General features: G+C 34.6%; 1 protein-coding gene across 2 annotated transcripts in view; it reads left to right on the forward strand.

The window, feature by feature from the left end:
- Nucleotides 1-213: 213 nt before the first annotated feature.
- LOC149064502 (gamma-tubulin complex component 5-like) overlaps nt 214-22,408 on the forward strand; it is a 76,712-nt gene continuing 54,517 nt past the window's right edge. For both annotated transcript variants that reach the window (XM_089255000.1, XM_089255001.1), the window contains exons 1-12: nt 214-475; nt 782-888; nt 2,563-2,668; nt 2,783-2,891; nt 3,695-3,780; nt 4,278-4,543; nt 7,499-7,588; nt 15,071-15,164; nt 15,620-15,824; nt 20,916-21,115; nt 21,692-21,807; nt 22,175-22,371. In XM_089255000.1, the coding sequence (XP_089111126.1) occupies nt 407-475; nt 782-888; nt 2,563-2,668; nt 2,783-2,891; nt 3,695-3,780; nt 4,278-4,543; nt 7,499-7,588; nt 15,071-15,164; nt 15,620-15,824; nt 20,916-21,115; nt 21,692-21,807; nt 22,175-22,371 (1,645 nt within the window). In that variant the 5' untranslated portion in view covers nt 214-406. The remainder of the gene's footprint in view (nt 476-781; nt 889-2,562; nt 2,669-2,782; nt 2,892-3,694; nt 3,781-4,277; nt 4,544-7,498; nt 7,589-15,070; nt 15,165-15,619; nt 15,825-20,915; nt 21,116-21,691; nt 21,808-22,174; nt 22,372-22,408) is intronic.

Consider the following 22,408-nt stretch of genomic DNA (forward strand, 5'->3'; position numbering starts at 1 on the left):
CGAAACGTGAATTTAAAAAAAATAAAATCTTTTTTTTCTACAAATTTGCCGCCCTGGGCAATAGCCCGCTTAACCCTCCTGTAAATACACTACTGCCCCGGGATAATTCCATCATAATCTGATTCGACCCGGCCCTTATATCTGGTGTTAGGCATAATAGATGGCAGCAGTGTATTTTTGAAGAAAGGTGGAAAGTCTAAGTGCGTTGTCACAACAAACGGAAATGTGTATCCTCCGGAAACATTTCAAACTAATTTTTGTGTCTGTCAAAGCTGTATTAAAGATCTGTAGCCGCTTTGGTTTTTGTCAAATCCGATCGGATATCGAAATACATGTGTATGTAGACACTATGCCCCCCCTTCCCCCTTGTAGTATAATCTAAGAAATTGTCTCATTTCCTCTCTCCATGGAAAGGACACGCTCATTTTTCGAAAAAGACACCTCGAAATTGATCAAAGCTGTTACCGGTTTCCAGGTAAATAATAATTTATACGCAGTTAATATAGTGCATGGCCTCCCACGAGGGTGGGGCTGACAGCAGTTGTGTATTTACAGGTTGGGGAAGGCTAAGTGGGCTATAGCCCAGGGCGGCAAATTCTAGATCAAGAATCAGTGAGTGACCCAGAGCTTGTGCAAGCATGTTAACGAACTGAAAGGGTGGCAAATAGGCAGGGATCAGCGGGGCCGTCATTAAGATTTTTAGAAAACTTTTGAAATTTGTTTTATGCTTTTGACTTTTTTTTTTTTTTTTGTAACTGACATTTCACGAAATTTCTTCCAGGAAGATGAAGAGAACTTTACTCTCTCGCTTGACTTTGCCCTTTCAAATTTTGTCTCCCACCGTTACATTGATGAAAATTGGTTCGACATTAGAAAGAAAGTTGAAGGGTAACACACTTTTATTATAAATCATTGTATGATAATTTGCTCAGTTCTACTTTCATTTAAATTGCTTCCCCTCTTTTTTATTTTTTTTGTTTCGTGATACACGAGCCTAGATTAATAACATGTGTGCCTAATTTGTCGAACAATTTTTAGAGGATGTCACAAGTTCAATACCCAATTAGTCCTTGTTAGAATCTTTCTTCGTGAGGCGTTGCAAGAGCAACACGAGAGCAAGGCTCAATGGAATGAAGAGGTACGACTTACAAGAATTTCAGCTAGGAGGAAAAAATGCATAGTGGTGGAGGAAGAAATGTCTGCACATATTGAAAGAGGAAGTTAGAGAAAATGTGACCGCGACAGGGTTCTGAAATGTTAGGGTGTGATGATGATGATCCCTCCACAGAAGAGGGAAAGAAAAGAAAGGAGGTAACAGACCAATCAGCAGATCAAGGTGAAAACAAGCAGGTTTGTTCAAATTATGCACCTTGTTGAGTGGCCTCTTTCTTTCGCCTGGCTTCTCGATTATGTGCTGTGTAGGACAAAACAATAAAGTTTTTCATGGCTAGTCTCTGTTATACACTCCTGCACCTCTTGGTTGCAGCACTATGTGCACAGGCTTTGGGGATGGTTCCAACTGGAAGTCCAATAAACCTTTATTAAATTCTGGAGAGATACAAAAGAAAAAGAGCGAGCTGACAAATTTACTCGCATTAACATAAAAAAAAATAAGAATCGTGTGTATAAGTTATAATAAATCATTTTGAATCTTCTATATGTAAATCAAAATAAATCTGTAAGCCTTTTCCCCAATGCGCAATTGTTGCACAAACCCAGTGGTGCGGCAAAGCATCTTCTAAGTTTTGAGAAAGAAAAAAATTACAACTTGTTGACTGAATACTCTCATGAAAATTGAGATGTTCAGAAAAATTTAATTTTACAATTCTTTAGCAAATATGTGGGTCATATCGACATTTTGACTCTTGATTCTTCAACTTTCGCTTGCAGAAATATCTCGTGTGAAATTTGTGTTGCTAAAGTTTTTTTTTCCTGGTTAGTTGATGGTCCTTGCTTTCCATTTTGACAACGAAAAATACCATTAATAAGTATTTCGCTTTTTGTTTACATTTGCACCTCCTGTTATTATCATGCTAGATGAAAAACTTAATCAAGTGTCAAACAAACATATGGTTGTTCTCTGCTTGAATCAATATAAATTTAGAACAATTCAATGAATCTTTTTCATTCAAGTTTTGAGAAGCGTTTAAAAAAAATATTTTCATTTTTAGTTTAGTAATGAACTAATTTCCGAAGAAGGGAAAGAGAAAGAAATAAAAATTAACTATTAACAATGCCAAAAAAGGGGAATTAAATAATATGTGAAAAAATTGATCAAAATTAATTAATGTAACACTTGATTGCAGTAACAAATTGAAAGTGCATTATCCATGAGAGCTACAAGATGGAAAAAAGGTTAAGAGCGGCTGCAATGACCTCTCTTAAAGGGGGGGGGGGAGGGAAATATTGTTTAGCATTGATGTTTTGGAAAACGCTATGAATAGTAGTACCCCTCCCCCCAATCTGATTAGCCCTCGTGTGAAGGAAACGAATACTGTGGGAAAAATAAATAAAGGAACTTCTACATTTTTCTTGCTATTTAATGATATTGTTTCTTGACAGACTATGTGAAAAATTCCATGTTCACAATGAGTATGAGAAGGCTGACAAATTGAAGAGTGCTTCAACAAGTTTTATCGAGCATCTTGATAAATTTAAAATATCTGAAGTAAGTGGAAAGTTTTCTAGAATTTTCACAAAATTTAGTTCGTTGGTCCTTTGACCCCCATTAAGGATTTAAATTCATTTAATTGTTTTTTTCCTCCTTTCTTTCTACTTGTAGAAAACTACATATTACTCTGCTTTGTCTCTACTTATATATTTATGTGGGTCCACTGAAAATGACACTGGTTCAGTTTTGAATTCTATCGATGAAGAATCGGCAGACCAAGGTGAGGTTATGTCCATTTACTTCACATTTCAGTTGTGACACGGGAAGGAGGGGGTGGGTACAACAGAAATTGTGACAGTATGATCACAGAAAAAAATTGCTACTGCAGGGTATCCCATACAGAGAGGTTGGTGTGCTAACCTTTCGGCGAGTGTAAAAAAAAGGCTGCTATTCGAAATCGGCAATAAATTGTTGGTCCCGGTCTAATTAGCCCTGTGCAAACAAGTGATGACTGTAGTGTGACAAAAATAATCAAATGAAGGGTTCGGACGAATAATTGTCTGTCATTTTTTCAAACTTTGCAGGAGATGTGATTAGAGTTATTCTGAATAAGGGAAAGTTTTTTTCCTGAGAGTAACATAGACTGTTTTTCCTGTCTGGAAAAATAACTAAAATGTGGTGGCAACATAGACCATTGTTTCAATCATAGAACTAACAATTTCAGCTGTTTAAAATGGTATAGCAACAAAATATGTGTTTCTGTACAAACTAACTTGAGGAGTTTGTAATGGAAACTATATAGAACATTATTCAGTCAAAAACCGATTTCACAAAAATGTAACATAAACCATTATTCATCCAAACCGTTCAAACGATTAAATCACATTTCAGTTTTTCTTTTTTTTTTCCTGCGGGGTATTTTTTCCAGACTTGCATTCTTGCATTAGAAGGATTTATAATTTCTTTTAAATTTTAACCAATTTTTCACTGTTATATTTGCATTCTTTTGAAAATTGAATGCACTCTAAGCCATTTATCTATTTTTTAAGCTTGTAAGGTTTTTTTTTTTGCTGCTATATTCAGATGAAAGTCGCACAGAGGGATTCAACTGGGGCTCGTATCTCAAAGAAAAATATGCTGACAACTCAAACTTTTCGGAAAGTGATTTAGTAAGAAGCATTACAATGTCCAATCTATTTTTGATGGCTTTTTTTTATATATATTTTATTACTCATATATATGTTACTGCCAAACCCCAAAGTTGGCCAGTTTGGGAAATGGAATGTCCGAAATTCATTCTTTCACCAGCCCCTATATTCCCTATGATTCTGGGTCATCGCCGTGTTGTCTTATTTTTTGTGATAATTATGGCCATTTGTAACTAGACATGGCTAACCTACTTATTATGGTTAGCTATGGCAACCCTAATCTCAACCCTATCAGATCAAAGGGATCTGAATTTTGATATCTTAATGATCCATATAAGGATCAACATATAGAGGCCAGCAAAAGTCCAAAATTCAAACATTGGCTGGATCAACTGGGCAGGCCAGTTTGTGAAGTGGCCAACTTTGGGCTTTGGCAGTAATACATGCATCTATAATGTCTGCCCAGGCAGTTGCCGCCTTACAACTTAGCAAAAAGTTAATTTTTTTTCCTAATGTAGGAGCCATGGACAGAATCAGATGATGACTCACTAGCCAGTAATTTGCATCTTAATTTTTCATCAGCACCACTGAGTACTGACTCTGGTATTGAAGGAACGCCAGATAGTGCTTATTCCTCCTATCCGCCTCTTCTCCCCTTCCAACCATATCAACAACCAGGATCGCCAAAGAAACCGGTGCACTGGCCCAAATGCTACTGGCTTCCACAGTACCAAACTACAAAAATAGTTTCTGATGCATCTGTTGTTTCTTTTACGAAAGCTTGGTGAGCTGACATATCTTAAATTTTCTATTTCTTGTCTAATCTTGGTCGTGTCTGTCATGGATCCCCACTTTTAGTCCCGGACCCCCCCCCCCCCCCCGCCGGAAATATTGGTGTCTGCCATAGAAACCCTGCCCCTATTTATAACAACAGAAATTTCTACCAGCAAAAGAACTAAAATAATGCATTGTACCATTATTGAGAGCTGTTGCCACAAGTGCAATTTTTATCAAATCATAACAATATTACTGCAGCAGTCCACCAACCTTGCAGCGGTGATCTAGATTCATATTTTTACAATATCTTCCCTTTCTCCTATCAAAATTGCATGAGAACGTGAAAAATCAAACAAGTATAAGCCAGTGTAGGCTATTTTAGAGGAACATTTATTCTTAAAGTTTGATGCAAGTAGTGTTCCCTGATGCCTCTACACTAGAACTATGACAGTGGGGTTTTTTTTTTTTTTTTGGAGTCCATGCAAACAGATGGTATAGGCCAGTGTTTCTCAACCGCCGGGCCGCGACCCAGTACTGGGCCCTGACCTCATTCATACCGGGCCGCGAATGATCAGCCGTTTCATTTTTCCTCATTCATTTGTCGTTGATCTTGTGTTTGACTGGCCCTTCCACTCACAAAAATGAATGAAACTGGGCCGTGGGCTTGCCAAGGTTGAGAACCACTGGTATAGACGACTGAAAAACTGTTTTTGCTGAGTCACAAAATTATTTCATGACTCAAGTAAATATTTAGCTTACCACACTTGCATAAGCCTGGCCCTGTTGTAAAGTAGAGAAAGAGATTTTTTCTAATAACATAATCTTTTCACATCTTCCTAAGAGTTATTGTTAGTAGATTGCTCACACACACATACTGGGATTCAACCCATACCTACGCAGCCAAAGCAGGGGCGTATCCAGAAATTTTGTTCGGGGGGGACCAAAGTGATAGAACAATAGATTTGGCCATCTTTTTTCCTTTCTTTGGTCATTTTCTCATATTTCTGGGGGGACCAAACCCCCAAGGTTCCCCCCCTCACTACACCCTTGAGCCAAAGGTTGGCACTCAAGTTACTCGACTGGCCAAGGTGTTGAATCTAGGAAATGTTTCAGTTGCAACAATAGTCTGTTATATTTACAGGGTTATTGAAAATGGTCTACATATTTGAAAAGACTGTAATAAAAAATTCATTTTTAAACAGTTGCGTACCAGAACAGGTGTAAAAAAAAGGATGACTCAAAAATTTTTTTCACTGCGATCGGTGTCGAGTACGATATGTGTGGTGGCTCTGTGATCGCTAGAACGAACAATGACATCTCAGGAAGAGAAGCCGTTTTGCTTCTTGCAGTATGTGAAATCGGAATCTGTAATTTTGGTCCAAAGTGCATTTCATAGACAATTTGGAAAAATTAGTCTGACTGACAAAAGCATTTAAAAGTGGTATCACCAGTTTGAAGAAACAGGGTGTCTTTGTAAAGGCAAAATGTGTTAGGTACGAGAACGTGGAATAGATAAGAGCGCAGTTTCTACGCCGCTGAAGAAATCAACTAACGAAGTGAGTTATGAACTGGGATTTCTGCAAACAACGGTGTGGCACGTTTTGAGAAAACGATTGCAAATGAAACCTTGCAGATTGCAGATGACTCGAGCTTTATTTCCTAGAGACAGAACATGCCTGAACATGAAGGACAAATGTGAAGATGAGAATTGTTTTTTTTCTAGCCTTGTATTCAGTGACAAAGCAACATTCCATATTAGTGGGAAAGTTAATCGGCACAATGTGCGAATCTGAGGGACAGAAACCCCTCACTGTATCGTGGAGCATGAACAAGATTCGGCTAAAAATGAATGTGAATGTGTGAATGAAAAGTGAGTGTGCTTTGTGCAATTTTGGAAATCAAATTTTATGGGCCGTTCTTTTTCAGGGAAAAAACAGTAAATTGCAATACAAATACAACGCCACAACAGGCGAAATGCCCAACGAGGTGGCTGATACATATCTTGATGTGTTACAGATCTGGCTTTTCCTGCAATTGCAGGAAGACTCGAATAATTTCATCTTTCAGCAGGATGGTGTGTCTCCATACTCAAAGCTGGAAGTGCACGAATTCCTTAACTTTATGATTCCTAAGCATTGGATTGGCAGCGCTGGAAAGAACGACAAAGAGGTCATTCAAGTATTACGTCAGCATCGGGGGGGGGGGGGTTCCGGATTTGCTGACTTTTGAACACAAGGGGGGTTTGAAGGTTACTTACGTCATCAACCACCCCATTTTGAAGATACGAAATATTCTAAGCTGCTGACAAAATTTTGCTGATGGGGTGGGGGGGGGGGGGTCAAAAATGGCTGAAAATCTGCTTACGTAATACTTAAATGGCCCAAAATTATGTTTCCTTGGATATTACCCCATGTAACTTTTCTTGTGGGTGTGGGGCTTTGTGAAAGACAAAGTGTACATGCCACCACTTCTGCGTAACTTGGAGGACCTATGAACACGCATATGTAATGCTCTGAACTTAGTAACACCAGATTTGCTGAAATGAGTGTGGAAAGAAATGGATTATCATCTGGACTTTGTCCGCGTTACTCAAGGAAATCATATCGAACACTTATAATGTCATAAAATAAAATTGTTTTAGTCTTCCTTCCTTTTAAACCTGTTCTGGTACGTATATGTTTCAAAATAAATGTATTACAGTTTTTTAAAATACCACTATATATATACTGAAGCATACATGCATCTCGTCCATATTCCTCTGCAGAACTTCTAAGTCTCTTAAAATATACCTTACATCATTTTGAATAACCCTGTGTATGAAATGTAATTTAAATATCTGTGTGTGCGTGTGTGTGTGTGTGTTAAGACAGTCCTTTTCATAATTAGTTATTTGATTATCATTGAATTCATCGTGTTGATATGTGTTAATGTGTTAAATTAATATGCATAATTTTTTTTCTAGGGAACACCATTTGGCTGAGAAAAATCCTGCTTACACGCCTGGAACTAATTTGGTATTTTCTGAAGGTTTTGTTATGAGGGAAATGCTTTGGTTAGTGAATCTATCCGTATTACTTTCTTCTCTTTTTTTTATAAAATCATGGCAACTTCATATTTAAATACAGTTTACGAACTTAATCAGGATAATAACTGAATAATTATAAATCAGTTGTTTTCAGCCTAACAAACTCAATCGCTCCTTTGAATATTCTAGTTTTTTGTTTTTTTTTCATTTCAATATTACCAAACAGCACAAAATCTTATCGCAGTTAGGAACAATAGTCACAAAAGCCTAATATGTTTAATTGTTCAAAATTGATATGTCATAAGGGGTCATTCAAGTATTACGTCAGCATCAAGCGGGGAGGGGGGGGTTGGAAGGTTGCTTACGTCATCAACCACCCCTTTTTGAAGATATGAAATATTCTAAGCTGCTGACAAAATTTTGCTGGGAGGGGGGGGGGGTCATTTTTTTTGCTGACATGGTTCGCACGGTCCTTGAAAACCTTGAAAAGTCCTTGAAAAAAAAGTTCATTTTCAAGGCCTTGAAAGTCCTTGAAAAAGAAATTTTTTTAAAAATTCTGCGAGAGTCCTTGAAAAAAACCCAGTGTTTTCCGAAATAGTTTTCTCGCCACTTTTTTACTCCGTAAATGACGTCCTTAAAAAAAGTGCAGAGCACAGGGAAAAAGCCTTAGCAGCCAATAACCCTGGATAATTAGATTTAAAGCACGTTTTTTTCCCATTATTCTTAAGCCGGGTTTTTGTAGGAGCGGGTTTTCTGTGCTGCGTACAAAGTGAATCACTCAGCGTGACACGCCGTTCACTCACCAATAATAAGAAAACAGGTTTGACTGTTTTCCTAGAGAGAGTGCAACAAGCCTCACGGCAGTGTTTTACGTCAGGCGTGATTGGCAGACTGCTTCTGGAGGAGTTAAATGCGTTGTGCGTCACATGTTTCACCGATCTTCTCTTCATTTTTGTTTTCTTTTACTTCATTGAGCTCAATGCTTCCCTTCAAACTGGAGCATGCAGACAACAGAGTAGCTGATGCCAGGGCCGTGAGCTGATGCGCCACGGTAGGAAAACACAAACGCGTAGTGTGATTATGTAACACGTTTCTGTCGACGCGAAATGATCCAGTTCGGTTCATGCGGCACCAAAAACCTATGGTTTTTTTTTTTGGAATGTTTTTTCCCTTTTTATTCCCTAGGAAAACCCGGCTTTATGGTAGCATGTATCCTGTGATCGTTGGAGTCGTTGGAAGTCATTAAACTTTTGTACTAGGGGTCATTCCATTTCAAATCACCCGGCAAAATGCCAAAATGACACCCATAGTCTCAGATTTCAATGATTTTTTTTTTATTTGTTGCATTCACCATCCTTATTAACCGTGTGAAATATTATTTGCATATCTCTAAAACTTTTTGAGAAAAAAAATGTTGAAATTTATGAAAAACTGATGCAGATGACTTTTCCGAGGCTCAATTTTTAAGCGGCATTGTTTGAGAAAATAAATCATACCTTTTTCAATTTTCAATATATTCAAGTGAAATTTTCACTAAAGCGTTCACAAAAACATACAGAATATGAATAAAAATAATTCATACACTTACATTTGAAATTTACATGCAAAAAAATTATGTAAACTTTGTTTTTGAGGAATTTTTCGTTAGAAAAAATACAATTTTTCAAACATATTTTTAGACCAGAGGCACAGCAGTTACCAAAACAACTTTTATTTTAAATTTCTCTTAAATATATGAAGTAAAATACTGGAGAAAAAAAATAATGGTTTTTTGACCGTTAATATGTTTATTCTGGCTCGCAACACAAAATTCATCGAAATAAGACTGGATCGTTCCAATTTCAAATCATTCAACTAGATACTGAAATGCAACACATCATCTCAGATTCCAATTATTATTTTTTGTTTATTGCTTCTACCATGCTTGTTGACCATGCAAAGTTTCATGTACATATCTCAAAAACTTTTTGAGAAAAAAAAAATGTTTTCTAACCTCACGAATGACGTCTCTTAGGCTAACCCCATTCAAGCAATATTATTTGTGAAAATATATAACTTTGCAGATTTTCAATATATTCAAATGAAATTTCCACTAAAATGCTCACAAAAAAATGTAGATTATGACTAGGAAAGAAAATTTAAACCTTTGCATTAAAAAATTAGATTGCAAAAAAAATCGTTGAAATTTAATTTTTTAACAAAAGCCATTTACAAAAGCTCTCCTGCTTTTCTCACGGCATATTCAGTGACATTGAACTCTTCAGATTTTTTTCTTTGTTCCCCTTTCTTAAAGCAGGGGCCAGACTTAAAATTTGCAGTTTTCCCCTTGTTGTGATGGGTAAATTATCTATCTCTATTATTTATTTTATCTTAACTTAATAGGGTCTTATTTCTAATTAACTTTATCAAAATATTCATATTTGCTTTCTGTTTAATATCTTCATTAAGTGTGCTTTGAGATTCATTTTCTGGTAATTCTTCAAAAACTTTACAAACATTTGATTTTAAAGTGTTGCAAGCAGATTCAACTTTTCTTTTGGCATTGTTTGACTTGCACTGTGGAGCTACCCTATGAAGTTTAATTGGTGACTCTTCTATGTTCTGTAGAGATTAATTCATTTCTTCAAGTGCTTCTTGTTTAATAATTGGCATTTTTCCAAGTTACTTCTCTACATTACTATCACTGTTCATCTCTTCACAGTATTCAGTTTCTTCATTTAATTTATTGTTGTTTATATTCACTGTCTCTACAGGCATGGCATATTTTTTGCCCTGGAATTGATTTTGTACAACCATTTATTTCATTTATACATAAAAAATACAAGTTTACTATCCTTAAACCTTTTATTTTTTTCTTATGAGATTTTAAAGGATTAAAGCATGCTTCCGGATATATTTCATACTTTGAGAAAAAAGCTCTATGATGCTTAAACACACAGTAGATAAATGTTCAGAACTTGCTCCACTCCTCAATATTGATGTCCAATGATGTAATGGGTAACAGATTTTACACTTGCATAACACTTTTTATGACAGTCAGATTCAGTTTTTTTTTCCAACACTATAAATTTCAAGTGTCTTTTCTGACATTTTACTTTGAATTCCAAAATGATGATATAAAATATTTAGCTCAAATGGAAATTGTTTTATCATAAGAAAAATTTGCTAACCCTGGAGTAGGCTACTTTATGGAGCACATTCTCTATCTTCAGCAAGATCATAATTGAGACTTGCATCATTGGATGGGGGGGGGGGGGCAGTTTAGTTCTAACACTTTTGTTTTAGTTTTCGCAATGAAGCAGCAGCAGTGACTTTATCACCACCTGCTGGGATGATAAAGTCTTATAATTAAATAAAACACCAGCTGCCCTCTGAAGGACAAAGACCAGTGTGCCATAGTTCATATCTTCACAGAAGCTGCTATTATTTTTCACAACCATCATCACAACAAGAAACATCACATTTCATATATCACCACCAGGCATTATATACCTTAGGTTTTCAATTCTACTTTCTTCCATCTGCCTCAGCTACAATAATTAGGTTGTAGCTGATAATTATTTCATTCTTTGTGATTTAATGCCTCATATTCTGGCTTTTTATCAGCAATTTTAAATTATTTCTTGGGAAAAATATATAGAGGCTTGTGTTAAATATTATAATGTCGATTTTTTTTCACACAAGTATAACCATTTCATATTTATCATATACATTAAATATATGTTTATTAAAATATATGCTGTAAAAATCAAAGTAATTAAAAAAAAATTTAACACTGTTGTGGTAAAATAACTTTATAATTAAGCATGTTAAAAAACTTCAAAAATTAATCTATATATATGATTAATATTATCTGGATTTATCAAATACAAAATAATTCTTTATGCAAAAATATATCAGATTGCAAAAGTTCATCTTTGTTGCATCATAAGAAATATTTATGGATCAATTAAAAGTGAAATTAATTATTTGGAATTTGAACACTTCTAAGAATCTGAGCATGAAGGTTTAATTTGAAAAATTATTTTATTCACCCAAAACCTTTTTTTTTCACCAACTCCCATTTGACACATTACATTAACATTTCTAATTATTTCATGAATTCATTTAATCGTAGAATTTTAAAATTTATTAATTGTTTTGAATTATTGCATTAACTACTCATGGAACTTAATTTAATGAATACTGTAATAAATGTATAAGCGTACATGAAAAATAAAATATAAATTTCTTTTTACTAAGCATGAATCATTATATTAAGTCAAAATGTACAAATATAATTAATGTAGTCATACAAGTAGAATTGAGTTTTGTTACTCAAATGTATTAACTGTCAAAATAATGCTTACTTTTCTACAGTCTTCTTAATATATTAATAGGATTAAATTTAAAAAAATTGAAAATTCATGCTGTGCATCCAAAAAAAAAAGTGTTTAAAAAATTGTGTTAAAAAAAAAAATTAAAAAATTAAATTCAAATGACTTTTTTCCTCTTAGGTTTAAATTTTTTCTATTCATAATCTGCATTTTTTGTGAGCATTTTAGTGGAAATTTCATTTGTATATATTGAAAATCTGCAAAGTTATGATATATTTTCACAAATAATATTGCTTGAATGGGGTTAGCATAAGAGACGTCATTCGTGAGGTTAGAAAACATTTTTTTTTTCTCAAAAAGTTTTTGAGATATGTACATGAAACTTTGCATGGTCAACAAGCATGGTAGAAGCAATAAACAAAAAATAATAATTGGAATCTGAGACGATGTGTTGCATTTCAGTATCTAGTTGAATGATTTGAAATCGGAACGATCCAGTCTTATTTCGATGAATTTTGTGTTGCGAGCCAGAAAAAACATATTAACGGTCAAAAAACCATTATTTTTTTTCTCCAGTATTTTACTTCATATATTTAGGAGAAATTTAAAATAAAAGTTGTTTTGGTAACTGCTGTGCCTCTGGTCTAAAAATATGTTTGAAAAATTGTATTTTTTCTAACGAAAAATTCCTCAAAAACAAAGTTTACATAATTTTTTTGCATGTAAATTTCAAATGTAAGTGTATGAATTATTTTTATTCATATTCTGTATGTTTTTGTGAACACTTTAGTGAAAATTTCACTTGAATATATTGAAAATTGAAAAAGGTATGATTTATTTTCTCAAACAATGCCGCTTAAAAATTGAGCCTCGGAAAAGTCATCTGCATCAGTTTTTCATAAATTTCAACATTTTTTTTCTCAAAACGTTTTAGAGATATGCAAATAATATTTCACACGGTTAATAAGGATGGTGAATGCAACAAATAAAAAAAAAATCATTGAAATCTGAGACTATGGGTGTCATGGCTGGGTGATTTGACATGGAATGACCCCTAGGTATTTTTTCTGGAGGACTTGAGAAATGAATATCTTAAAAAAATTTCATAAATTTTTGTGTCATTTTCCTGAAATAATTTCAGACTTTCAATCCGTAAGTGAGCGAAGCTACCTCATTATTATCAACAAAATATTGATTTTTTTAAATTAAGGAGTGATGTGAAGTGCTTGTTCAAGGTTCTAGTGTATGTATTTTTAGTAACTTGTGGCTGAAAAATCCCTGCTATGAAGATTGGTTGCTGAGTGTGCCAGACAAAAATGCCACTAAATGCAAGCTGTGCTTCAATATCGCTTCAATGGGTGAATCGGTGCTGAAATCCATTGAGCTTATATTACTGGAGGGAGCATGCCACAGTGCCATAACTAGGATTTTTGTATTGTCTCGCCGCCCCCACTAATTTGGAATTCAATAATTTTATAACGGTGTTCACTTAAAAATTGCCAACCGGGGTAGTTGCCCCGCTCTCTAGTTCTGGCACTGGTATGACGTTAGTGGTCTACATCATTCCTTGGGAGATCGAGTGATTCGTTGAATGTCGGCGTGATTTTCGTTATTTGCTAATGGCATCCATAGTCGTTTAAAGGAGTTTAAAACAATAAATGAAAGAAATAATTTCAGTATCGATGATATGATTCCAAAATTAATGAAAGAAATAATTCCAGAATTAATGAAGGAGATTATTCCAGAATTAATGAAAGAGATTATTCCAGAATTAATGAAAGAGATTATTCCAGAATTAATGAAAGAGATTATTCCAGAATTAATGAAAGATAATTCCAGAATCAATAAAAGAATTCAGCATTAGCCAAAGAAACAAATCCAGAATTGATGAAAGCAATTATTCCAGAAGTAATGAAAGAAATAATTCCAGAATTGATGAAAAAATTCCAGAATTAATGAAAGAAATTATTCCAGCATTAAATAAAGAAATAAATAAATAATCTTTTTCTATCTTTAGAAGAGTTCTTTAAAAGAAAATTAATTGCAATATTTAGAGACTAAACTTTCAATGGGGAAATTGACAGGCACGAACTGTGGTATTCAATGTGTCATATGCTTTCCTTGCATTCGTTGTTGCTGCCATCATTGCAGCTCCATGCTCCCTCCAGTAATAAAAGCTTGATGCCGAAATCCTGTATGAAAAGTGAAAAGCATTGCGATTTGGTGAAAATCTGGCTTCATTTTCGAATCATCTTCGAATTAATCGCTCAAAAAATTTCCTGCCGTGAATGATTCCATCAAGCCTGAAAGTGACGCTGTTGAAAACAAAATAAATGTTTCATTGGAAGTCATTTATTGAAAAATGAAGTTGTGAATGCAGAAATTTTATATGGACTACATATAATTTCTGCATAAAAAAACCATCATTCGTACAAATCAATATAAACAACCTGGGGGGGGGGGGGGAAGCTGTAGATAATATGCAGTGACCTATAAATCCTTCTGAGAAATGTATTAGAGCATGAATTATTATAAATACTCAGTGTGTTTTTAGTTTATAATTATTGAATTAACAGCAAGAAATTAGAGTAATTTGTACTTTTGATTTGTTTGTAGTGGAAACATTTTCCATGGAAGAAATTTGTCATAAAGCTCAGTGATTCACACAGTGGGTTTTTTTTCTATGATAAAAACATGCACCTTGTTTGTCTGAAGTTTTTTTTTTAATATTTCAATGTTGATGTGAAAATTTGAAGATGCATAAGTATGCAATGAATTCACTGTATGATATACATTACGGATGATGTGAAATAAAGTATGTAGAAATGTAATCTCTGAAAGTTTCAATCAAAATTAAATATGCGACTATTATTCATGTGAAAAATATGCATTTGTAAAAAGAGTCCTTGAATTTTTAAGTTTTACCTTGAAAAGTTCTTGAATAGTCCTTGGAATTTTTTTTTTTTTTTTGGTTAGAAGAGTATGAACCATGGCTGATAAGGGGGGGGGGGTTAAAAATGGCTGAAAATCTGCTTGCGTAATACTTGAATGGCCCCTAACATTCAAAACATTTTTTATGTATAATTAGTTGTTACCTCTAAGACTTTAAAAATTAACTATTGAATAACGATAAGTGTAGACATCCTGTATTATACTTTTATTAAACTTACCTTATTTATTCTTTTTACATTAGGATGCTGAATGGAATGAAAGGTACATATTTATTCGAGTGGAAGGGTGATCATTTTCATTTTAAAAATCATGTTCATTTGAGTCATTTAACAGAGGTGAGTATTAATTGCTCAGTAGCCATTGTTCATGCTAAATAATTAAAATTGTATCATATTACTTCTTTCTGAAGCTATATTGGTCATTGCAATAAAAACAAATTAACATACAATGTTCATTACATTTGATGCTTGTTTTTATGAACTCAGACTTGAACAATTTGTTCATAATTTTGAAAGTTCATAAATGGGTAAAACGTTCAGATAAATGATGTATTATACAGGACCAAAGGATTGGTTTGTAAGAACGTAAAATCAATCAGTTTGTAAAATCGAACGTGGACTGTATTATCAAATATGATTAATGCTTTATAACCATTGATTAATTTGGGATTGCCATCAGGTTCATTATACCTTTACTATCTTTTGTTCAATTGCAGGCTTTAGTATTTGCTATGGAAAAGTGTTTGATGCATAGGAAGCAAATGTTTTAATAATTTTTTTCAATCATGCAGAAAACACTGCAAGCTTTGGTTAATCCACTGTGTCTTTACGGCAATAAAGCTGCTGGCCTGCGTAATTTTATAACAAAAGTTTCTCAGAGAGAACAGTTTTTTCAACGATGTCAAGTTTTGGAAGCCTATTCTTATGGCCTAGAGCATTTTCTCAACCAGTATTCTACTGTACTGACTTCTTACGAAGAAAAAATTGTTAATCAAGGTAAATATTCTATATAACCCATCAATAAATGGAGGGTTCATAGCACAAGTGAACCAAGTCTATCAAACTTGAATTCAAGAAATTGACTCAGTTTTTGCACAATCATTCTAATGGTGCAATATTCATTCTAATGTGACATTCTGCTGCATTGGAATGAACTGAGAACTTAGCTCACTTTTAGCAATGAACGATATTACTTTTATGCCTATTGTGCACAAAAACCTCAGCAAAAATATGGACTTGGTTCACTTGTGCACTGAGCCCTCTGAATATCCTAAAAATTTTAAATGCTGGTTTGTTTTCAAATTGAGAAAACAAACTTCCCTGAAGAATATTTGTATTTTTTCACTGTATTTTGTGTGATCAGAAAAGAATACAATGCTATCTGGACTTAGGAGATTACTTATAACTTACTCAGAGCATCTAAATCTTATATGAAATTTTCCTGTATAAAATAATGAAATTCTGCTAATTTTTTTCACTTAACAGAAATATTAATTGTTTGTATGAAAAGCAATTGGAACATTAACCTGGGGTATATGTTGAATGGTGATAGTTTTGCTTATAAAAGCAAAATACTGTGTAGTGCATGTTACTATTGTTATGGTCAGACAGTGCCTTTGCCATCTTGAACCTTCTGGCCTAGTCATGTTCCACTAGTGCGAAGTACCTACCAATGTCATTCTTACTCTTAAACATCATAGTACTAGATCACATTACCACAAGTCCCTTCCCCCCCCCCCCCCAATGCAAGTTCCCAAACAGGCATATGCATTAAAGCAGCCCTGCTGTTAGTTTCCATCTTCAATTCTTAATGCCCAAGCTTACATGTGTTGATGTGTTTTTCTTGCATGTTTCATGCTCATCAGTTGAATACTTTTTTCCTCATGTGTTGGAGCCAGGATTGGCAGGTTTTTGACGGTTTAAACCGTGGCCACGTCAAAAACCTCAAATATTGCTTTTCGATATAAAAATTCCCATTGGAAATGCACACGTTAATTGCATGTAATGTTTAAAGTGACTATGAAGTCTATGTCTAAAGTGACAAAGAATAAATATTTAATGAGATTCTAAAATACAGTAAAACCTTGATAAGTCGTCACCTCAAGTTATCGAAAAATTATGACGGCTTAAGCGGAGTGACGACTTAACCGGAGTGTCGTCAGTTTGAATGTGCAATGTTGCGAAAATCGTATAAATTTAAAGTAATATGATATTTATTAAAGTTTGAATCAAAATAACAATATTAATAAAATTTATAGATTGCGAAAAAAACAACAATTTTTTACCTTTTTTATCTCTTATTACTTAAATTATTGTGGTAAAATGTACTATACACTTTTATTTATATCAGTAATTTTTAATTTAGACTAACAGAGCAACTGTTAGAATAAGTAGCTTTTCTTCATAATAGAAGTCTCTATTGCACATTAATTTTACTTATACATCAAATTTAAAATATTTTAATTTAAATGTTTTATTTCTTCATCAGTAGTTCATGATACTACAAAGTAATCTCGAACACTTATGACTTGGTGGAGGGGCCCTGGGCAGGGAAAAGTAAATAGAAGACCTCAACTTGGGAAAGAATGTCTAATTTTTTTCAACAATAATATTTTGTTTAAATTTCAAGCCCTAAATTAGTAGAGCCCATGCTTTCTATGATTATTTATTATCCGTGCCCGTTGCACTTTGACTTTAACTTCATTAATTTGATTTTTCAATTTACACAATTTTTGATTGCCTAGCACTATATGTAATCTTTGACATATCAATAAATTTTGGTTTTGCCGGAGATGCTCTGGGGGGCCGAAGTGCTTATGTTGCTTCTTACAACAGAGCCTGGGTGTCTCGCGGTTTCTCCAGTTTCTCCATAGAGCCCATACAAAAATGAGATCTAGCTTGAACAGTCCCCAACGTTCCAAAAACCTTAGTCTGCAAATGAACTTCCCAGCGTAATGTTCGTTAATTAAACTGTTCCCTTTGGGTATATAGGATTTTACGGTGGCTTTTAAGCATATGGCAATGCTGTTAATAAGCTCTTTTTTTAATGGGAGCCATAAAAATGGTCTGTTCCTCTTTCTCAAACTTCTTCATAGTGACGACTTAACCGAAATTAGCGACGAGTAAACGAGGGTTTAATAACATTGTGGTCTATGAGAGCTGGAAGGATCAAAAGAAAAATGACTACTTAACTGGAGTGACGACTTAACAAGGTTTTACTGTAATTGTCTACTCTCTACAAAATTATTTTGCACTATATATTTTTTTTTTCTTATAAAATATACAATTTGAATAAAGCATGGCATAAACACGAAAGGGAAAACTATGGAATGATTTGACATTCTCTGATTCAAAATGATTCTTGACCTTCCAAAATTTCTTCAACTGTTTATATATGTGTGCATTGATATAAACCATCTGCTATACTCGTTTTACAGCAGATAAGAGTTTAAAAAAAGGTTTATTACATCATATATGTATGATGATTTCTGTTATTAAATTATCTAGATAACCACTGATACTTAAAACGATACTCTTATTGCGCATAACATTGAAATATATCTAGCAATCTAAATACTAAATTGTAGGACTAAAATGTCATTTAATTTGGCAATGCTAGCTTGTATATGTCAAACTTTGTTTATTCTTACTTTTGCACTATGATATGATACATTTACTAGCATTTATAATGCAATAGTTTTCCAATCGAAGCTGTATTCAAACGTGCAAAACAAATGCTTTCGGTATCAAGTCTTGTCAGCTCTGCTTTGGTTGAGAATACTCTTTAAAGCTCTGTGAATTTATACACCCTAAGAAATTTTTAGGTGAAAATAAATTAGTTCAATTAGTGCATTAACTGATGCTGCATGAGAATTTTTATATGGAATAAAATTTTGGGCAGATCACAAAATTTAAAACATCAAAATTGGTATTTTTCCTCAGTAATTATGATTCTGAATATAAAACCCTTTAATCTAAATAAAAGTAAGTGTTTTGTTATTTAACATATCTATCAAGTTAAGAAAAACTATTTGACATCATTGACAGTAAGATTTTGATAGTTTTAATACCGAGTTAGTTTCTGGGGTCAAAAACCTAACCCTGATGCCCTATTATACATATTTTGAATAAGCAGCTCTATTCCACTTAGCAAATTGAACACAGGCAATGAGTAGCTTAGATAAATAAACCATAAAATTATATGCCGCTTTTCCCAGCCCCACCCCATTTCTCTTCACAACATATCTTGTTTTTTTCGTCACAGAATCAGAACCTGTCAACATTTCCATGGAGCCCTGACCTGGAAGCTTGTCGGACACACCCCTGTGAGGGGGCCACGAAAATTTTTCATTTTTATCAATTTTACAATGAATAAAATCCAGGGCCCCCAACCAATTACCCGGGACACCAATTCGCATACTTTTAGTGGGACCCCTGACTGGCTTTATCTTGGGCTTCCGCTGTTGCAAATTCTACAACAGAAAAGAATGAGATTCATCCAGGGCACCCAAAATGATACCTGTAAACATGGGCGCCCCCAGACTTGGAAGCTTGTCGGCATCCCTCGCTGCGAGTGCCATGAAAAATTTTCATTTGTATTCGTTTTACCAACGAATGAAATCCAGGGGCCCCAACCAATTACCCGGGACACCAATTCACATACTTTTGGTGGGGCCCCAGACTGGCTTTATCTCGGGCTTACGCTGTTTCAAATTCTACAACAGAAAAGAATGAGATTCATCCACAGGTCCCCCAAAATGAAACATGTAAACATGGGGGCCCCCGACTTGGAAGCTTGTCTGTCATCCCTCCGACAGACCAGTCACGACCCAGGCTGTGTCCCTCCTGGGATATAAGCCTTTTACCCTTGCGGGTTGGGTCGCACTGGGGAGAAAAGTGATGCCAACAGCACGCGGTGTTCCCGGGTGGTCGGTCATCCCCCGGTGCGAGTGCCATGAAACATTTTCATTTGTATTCGTTTCACCAACTAATAAAATCCAGGCCCATTCACGCAACTACCTGTGACCGAATTCACAAATTTTATGGGGCCACCCAGATTGGATATATCTTTTGCTTCCACTATCACAAATTTTCCAACGTTAAAGCAGCAAGAAAACAATGAGATCCACCAAGGGCCCCTGGAAATGAAAACTTTTAACTTATATGTGCAATCCCCCCGGGTACCCTGACCCTGTGTGTTGGGAGCACTGCTGTTGTATGTATATTATACATATACATACCTCTCTGCATGACCCCCCCCCCCCCCACAAGGGCAGAGCTGACAGGGGCCACAACGATTCTTATCACTTTTTGATTTTTCACACTATAAATTAACCACAGAGGGGGGCCCCCTGCAAAGCTGGTTTGGGGGCTTGCCATCTAAATTCCAGCCTAAGGGCTCTGCTGTAGGATGTGGGAGCCTCTCGGTACATGCACATAACATGGTCCCGATGGGTCAAATGGGTCCCGATATATGCTAGAGTTAAGTGAATACTTGACAAAAAATCGTAACCGACTTCCGTAACACAAAAACGTAACAGATTTCCGTCACCCATTTCCGTAACATAAAATCGTCACTAATTTCGGTTGCTTAGAAACAGGCCCTTTTCGAGTTTGTGATTTTATATTATAGAGTAGATATGTTCTAGACTCTTATGTGTTGAAAAATTCAAAATTGTAAATTATAATTAATATTTTGTTTTAATTATTGTAATAAATTAATGTTCAAAAATATAACATAATATGCTAAAAACTAAGTTATTCATCATGTTGTACACCTATTGTGTTCCAAATATTATCAAAAGGCATTCATTTAGGTTTTTGATGGTTTAAACCGGTATGTGACAGTTTAAACCAGTTTTTGACGCTTGTCAAAACCCCACCCCTGGTTGGAGAATTTTCTTTTTTTTCTTCTTTTAACTTGGATTAATTACAAGATAGTCATAGGTCAAGTTACCACTGATTTGGAAATTTTCACAAATTTTATTTATAGGCTTGCATAGTTATAGTGTAAACTAAAATAGTTTCCGTGCATGAATTAGCAATTGCTATATCACTTAAATGTGGGAATTTTTTTTATTTATACAGATGACACATTGACCATTCTTCAGATAGTTGATGAACTGAAACCGCAGTTTGATGAACTCGACTTTCTTCACCATATACATGCAACTGTGATGGGGAAGATTCCAAAAAAATCATCGTCATTTGATTTAGCTGTTTTGTTGCTTGACTCTTTATGGAATTTGTTGTTTGAAAACAGCCTTTGGATTTCCAGGAGTCGTTTGGTAAGTTCTATCTTGGCTAACAATTTCAAATTTTTTTATTCATGGACTAAGCAGGGCCGTAACTAGGCTGGGGCAACCAGGGCGCTGCTTCAGGGCTCCTGGGCTGAATAGGGGGCCCAAAAAAATTTACACTTATTTTTGCATAATAATAATAACCCTTTTAAGAAAGACCCAAAGGAAAAGTCTGTCCCAAAAAGGCACACTACGGCCCTGGGGCTAAGATGTTAGATGTGTTCATGTATGAGTATGCAAGGTTAGTGTATTTCTTATATCTTATTGTAGAGTTGAACCATTTTAACAAAAAATATTTCACTCAAGAGTTTGGAAAATCAAAAAAATGTTGCTTAAAATCGATGCAAAAATAATGAATACTCCTTCCATTACCTTCTTTTTAGAAACAAATAATAAAATTTTTATTTATCTGTATGATACATAATAAAATTATCTTTTATAAATAGGAATATCTTCTTATGTCTAAATAGTTTGAATTCCTTTTTAAAATGCATATTTTGCTAACCTTGTGCAAATACCTAGTAAATTTCACATGTATGTAAAAAAATCTTTTTGTTTGTCTAGTTACAGATACTTTTTGTATTATTCCTGACATCTACTCGCCCGTATATAAATATGATTGAATCTACAGCCATGAGAGGACTCCTTTGTGAACCTTACAATGAGTTCTTCATTACCAGGTATGTTATCTTCCTCTCTTTCTCTCACACACACAGTTTCATTCATTAAAGAAATATCTGTATTTATTTTGTTTTTGCTTATCAGATTCATTTTCAACATGTACATTTATGTTTAACATCACCAGATGTATCCACCAGGGTTGTAACTAGGATTATTTCAGAGGGGGACAAAAATAATTTTGTCACCCCCGTTCACTGTAAAAAGTTTAATATATTTATATTGGTTTTCTTTGTTTCACCCAGAACTTGCGGCCTGGGACAACTGCCCCTGTTGCCCCCTCCCCCTCAGTTTCAGCCATGGTTTCCTTTGCCAAATGTTTTTAGAGAAAATTCATTCTTTTCTGTTGTTTTCCCCCTTTTTTTTCAGAGACAATACAATATCACAAGAGAATGAAAATTTTTGGAGCTCGGTTCTTGTTTTGAAGGATCATTTGAGCAAATTGTCACCAGATTTCTTCCTTCAACCATCATTTGAAAACTGTCTCTGTGCTGGTCGATCGATGGAAGTCTTGCGACGCCTCGAATACTACTATGAAACTGAAAAGTTATTTGATGTTTCACCTGGTACACAATTTACTTTGACAATTTTAATCACATCTGT

This window comes from Pholcus phalangioides, unplaced genomic scaffold, assembly GCF_987345545.1.
Source record: "Pholcus phalangioides strain wild (caught in Gottingen) unplaced genomic scaffold, Ppha-v1.0 ptg000042l_1, whole genome shotgun sequence".
NCBI classification, from domain to species: domain Eukaryota; kingdom Metazoa; phylum Arthropoda; class Arachnida; order Araneae; family Pholcidae; genus Pholcus; species Pholcus phalangioides.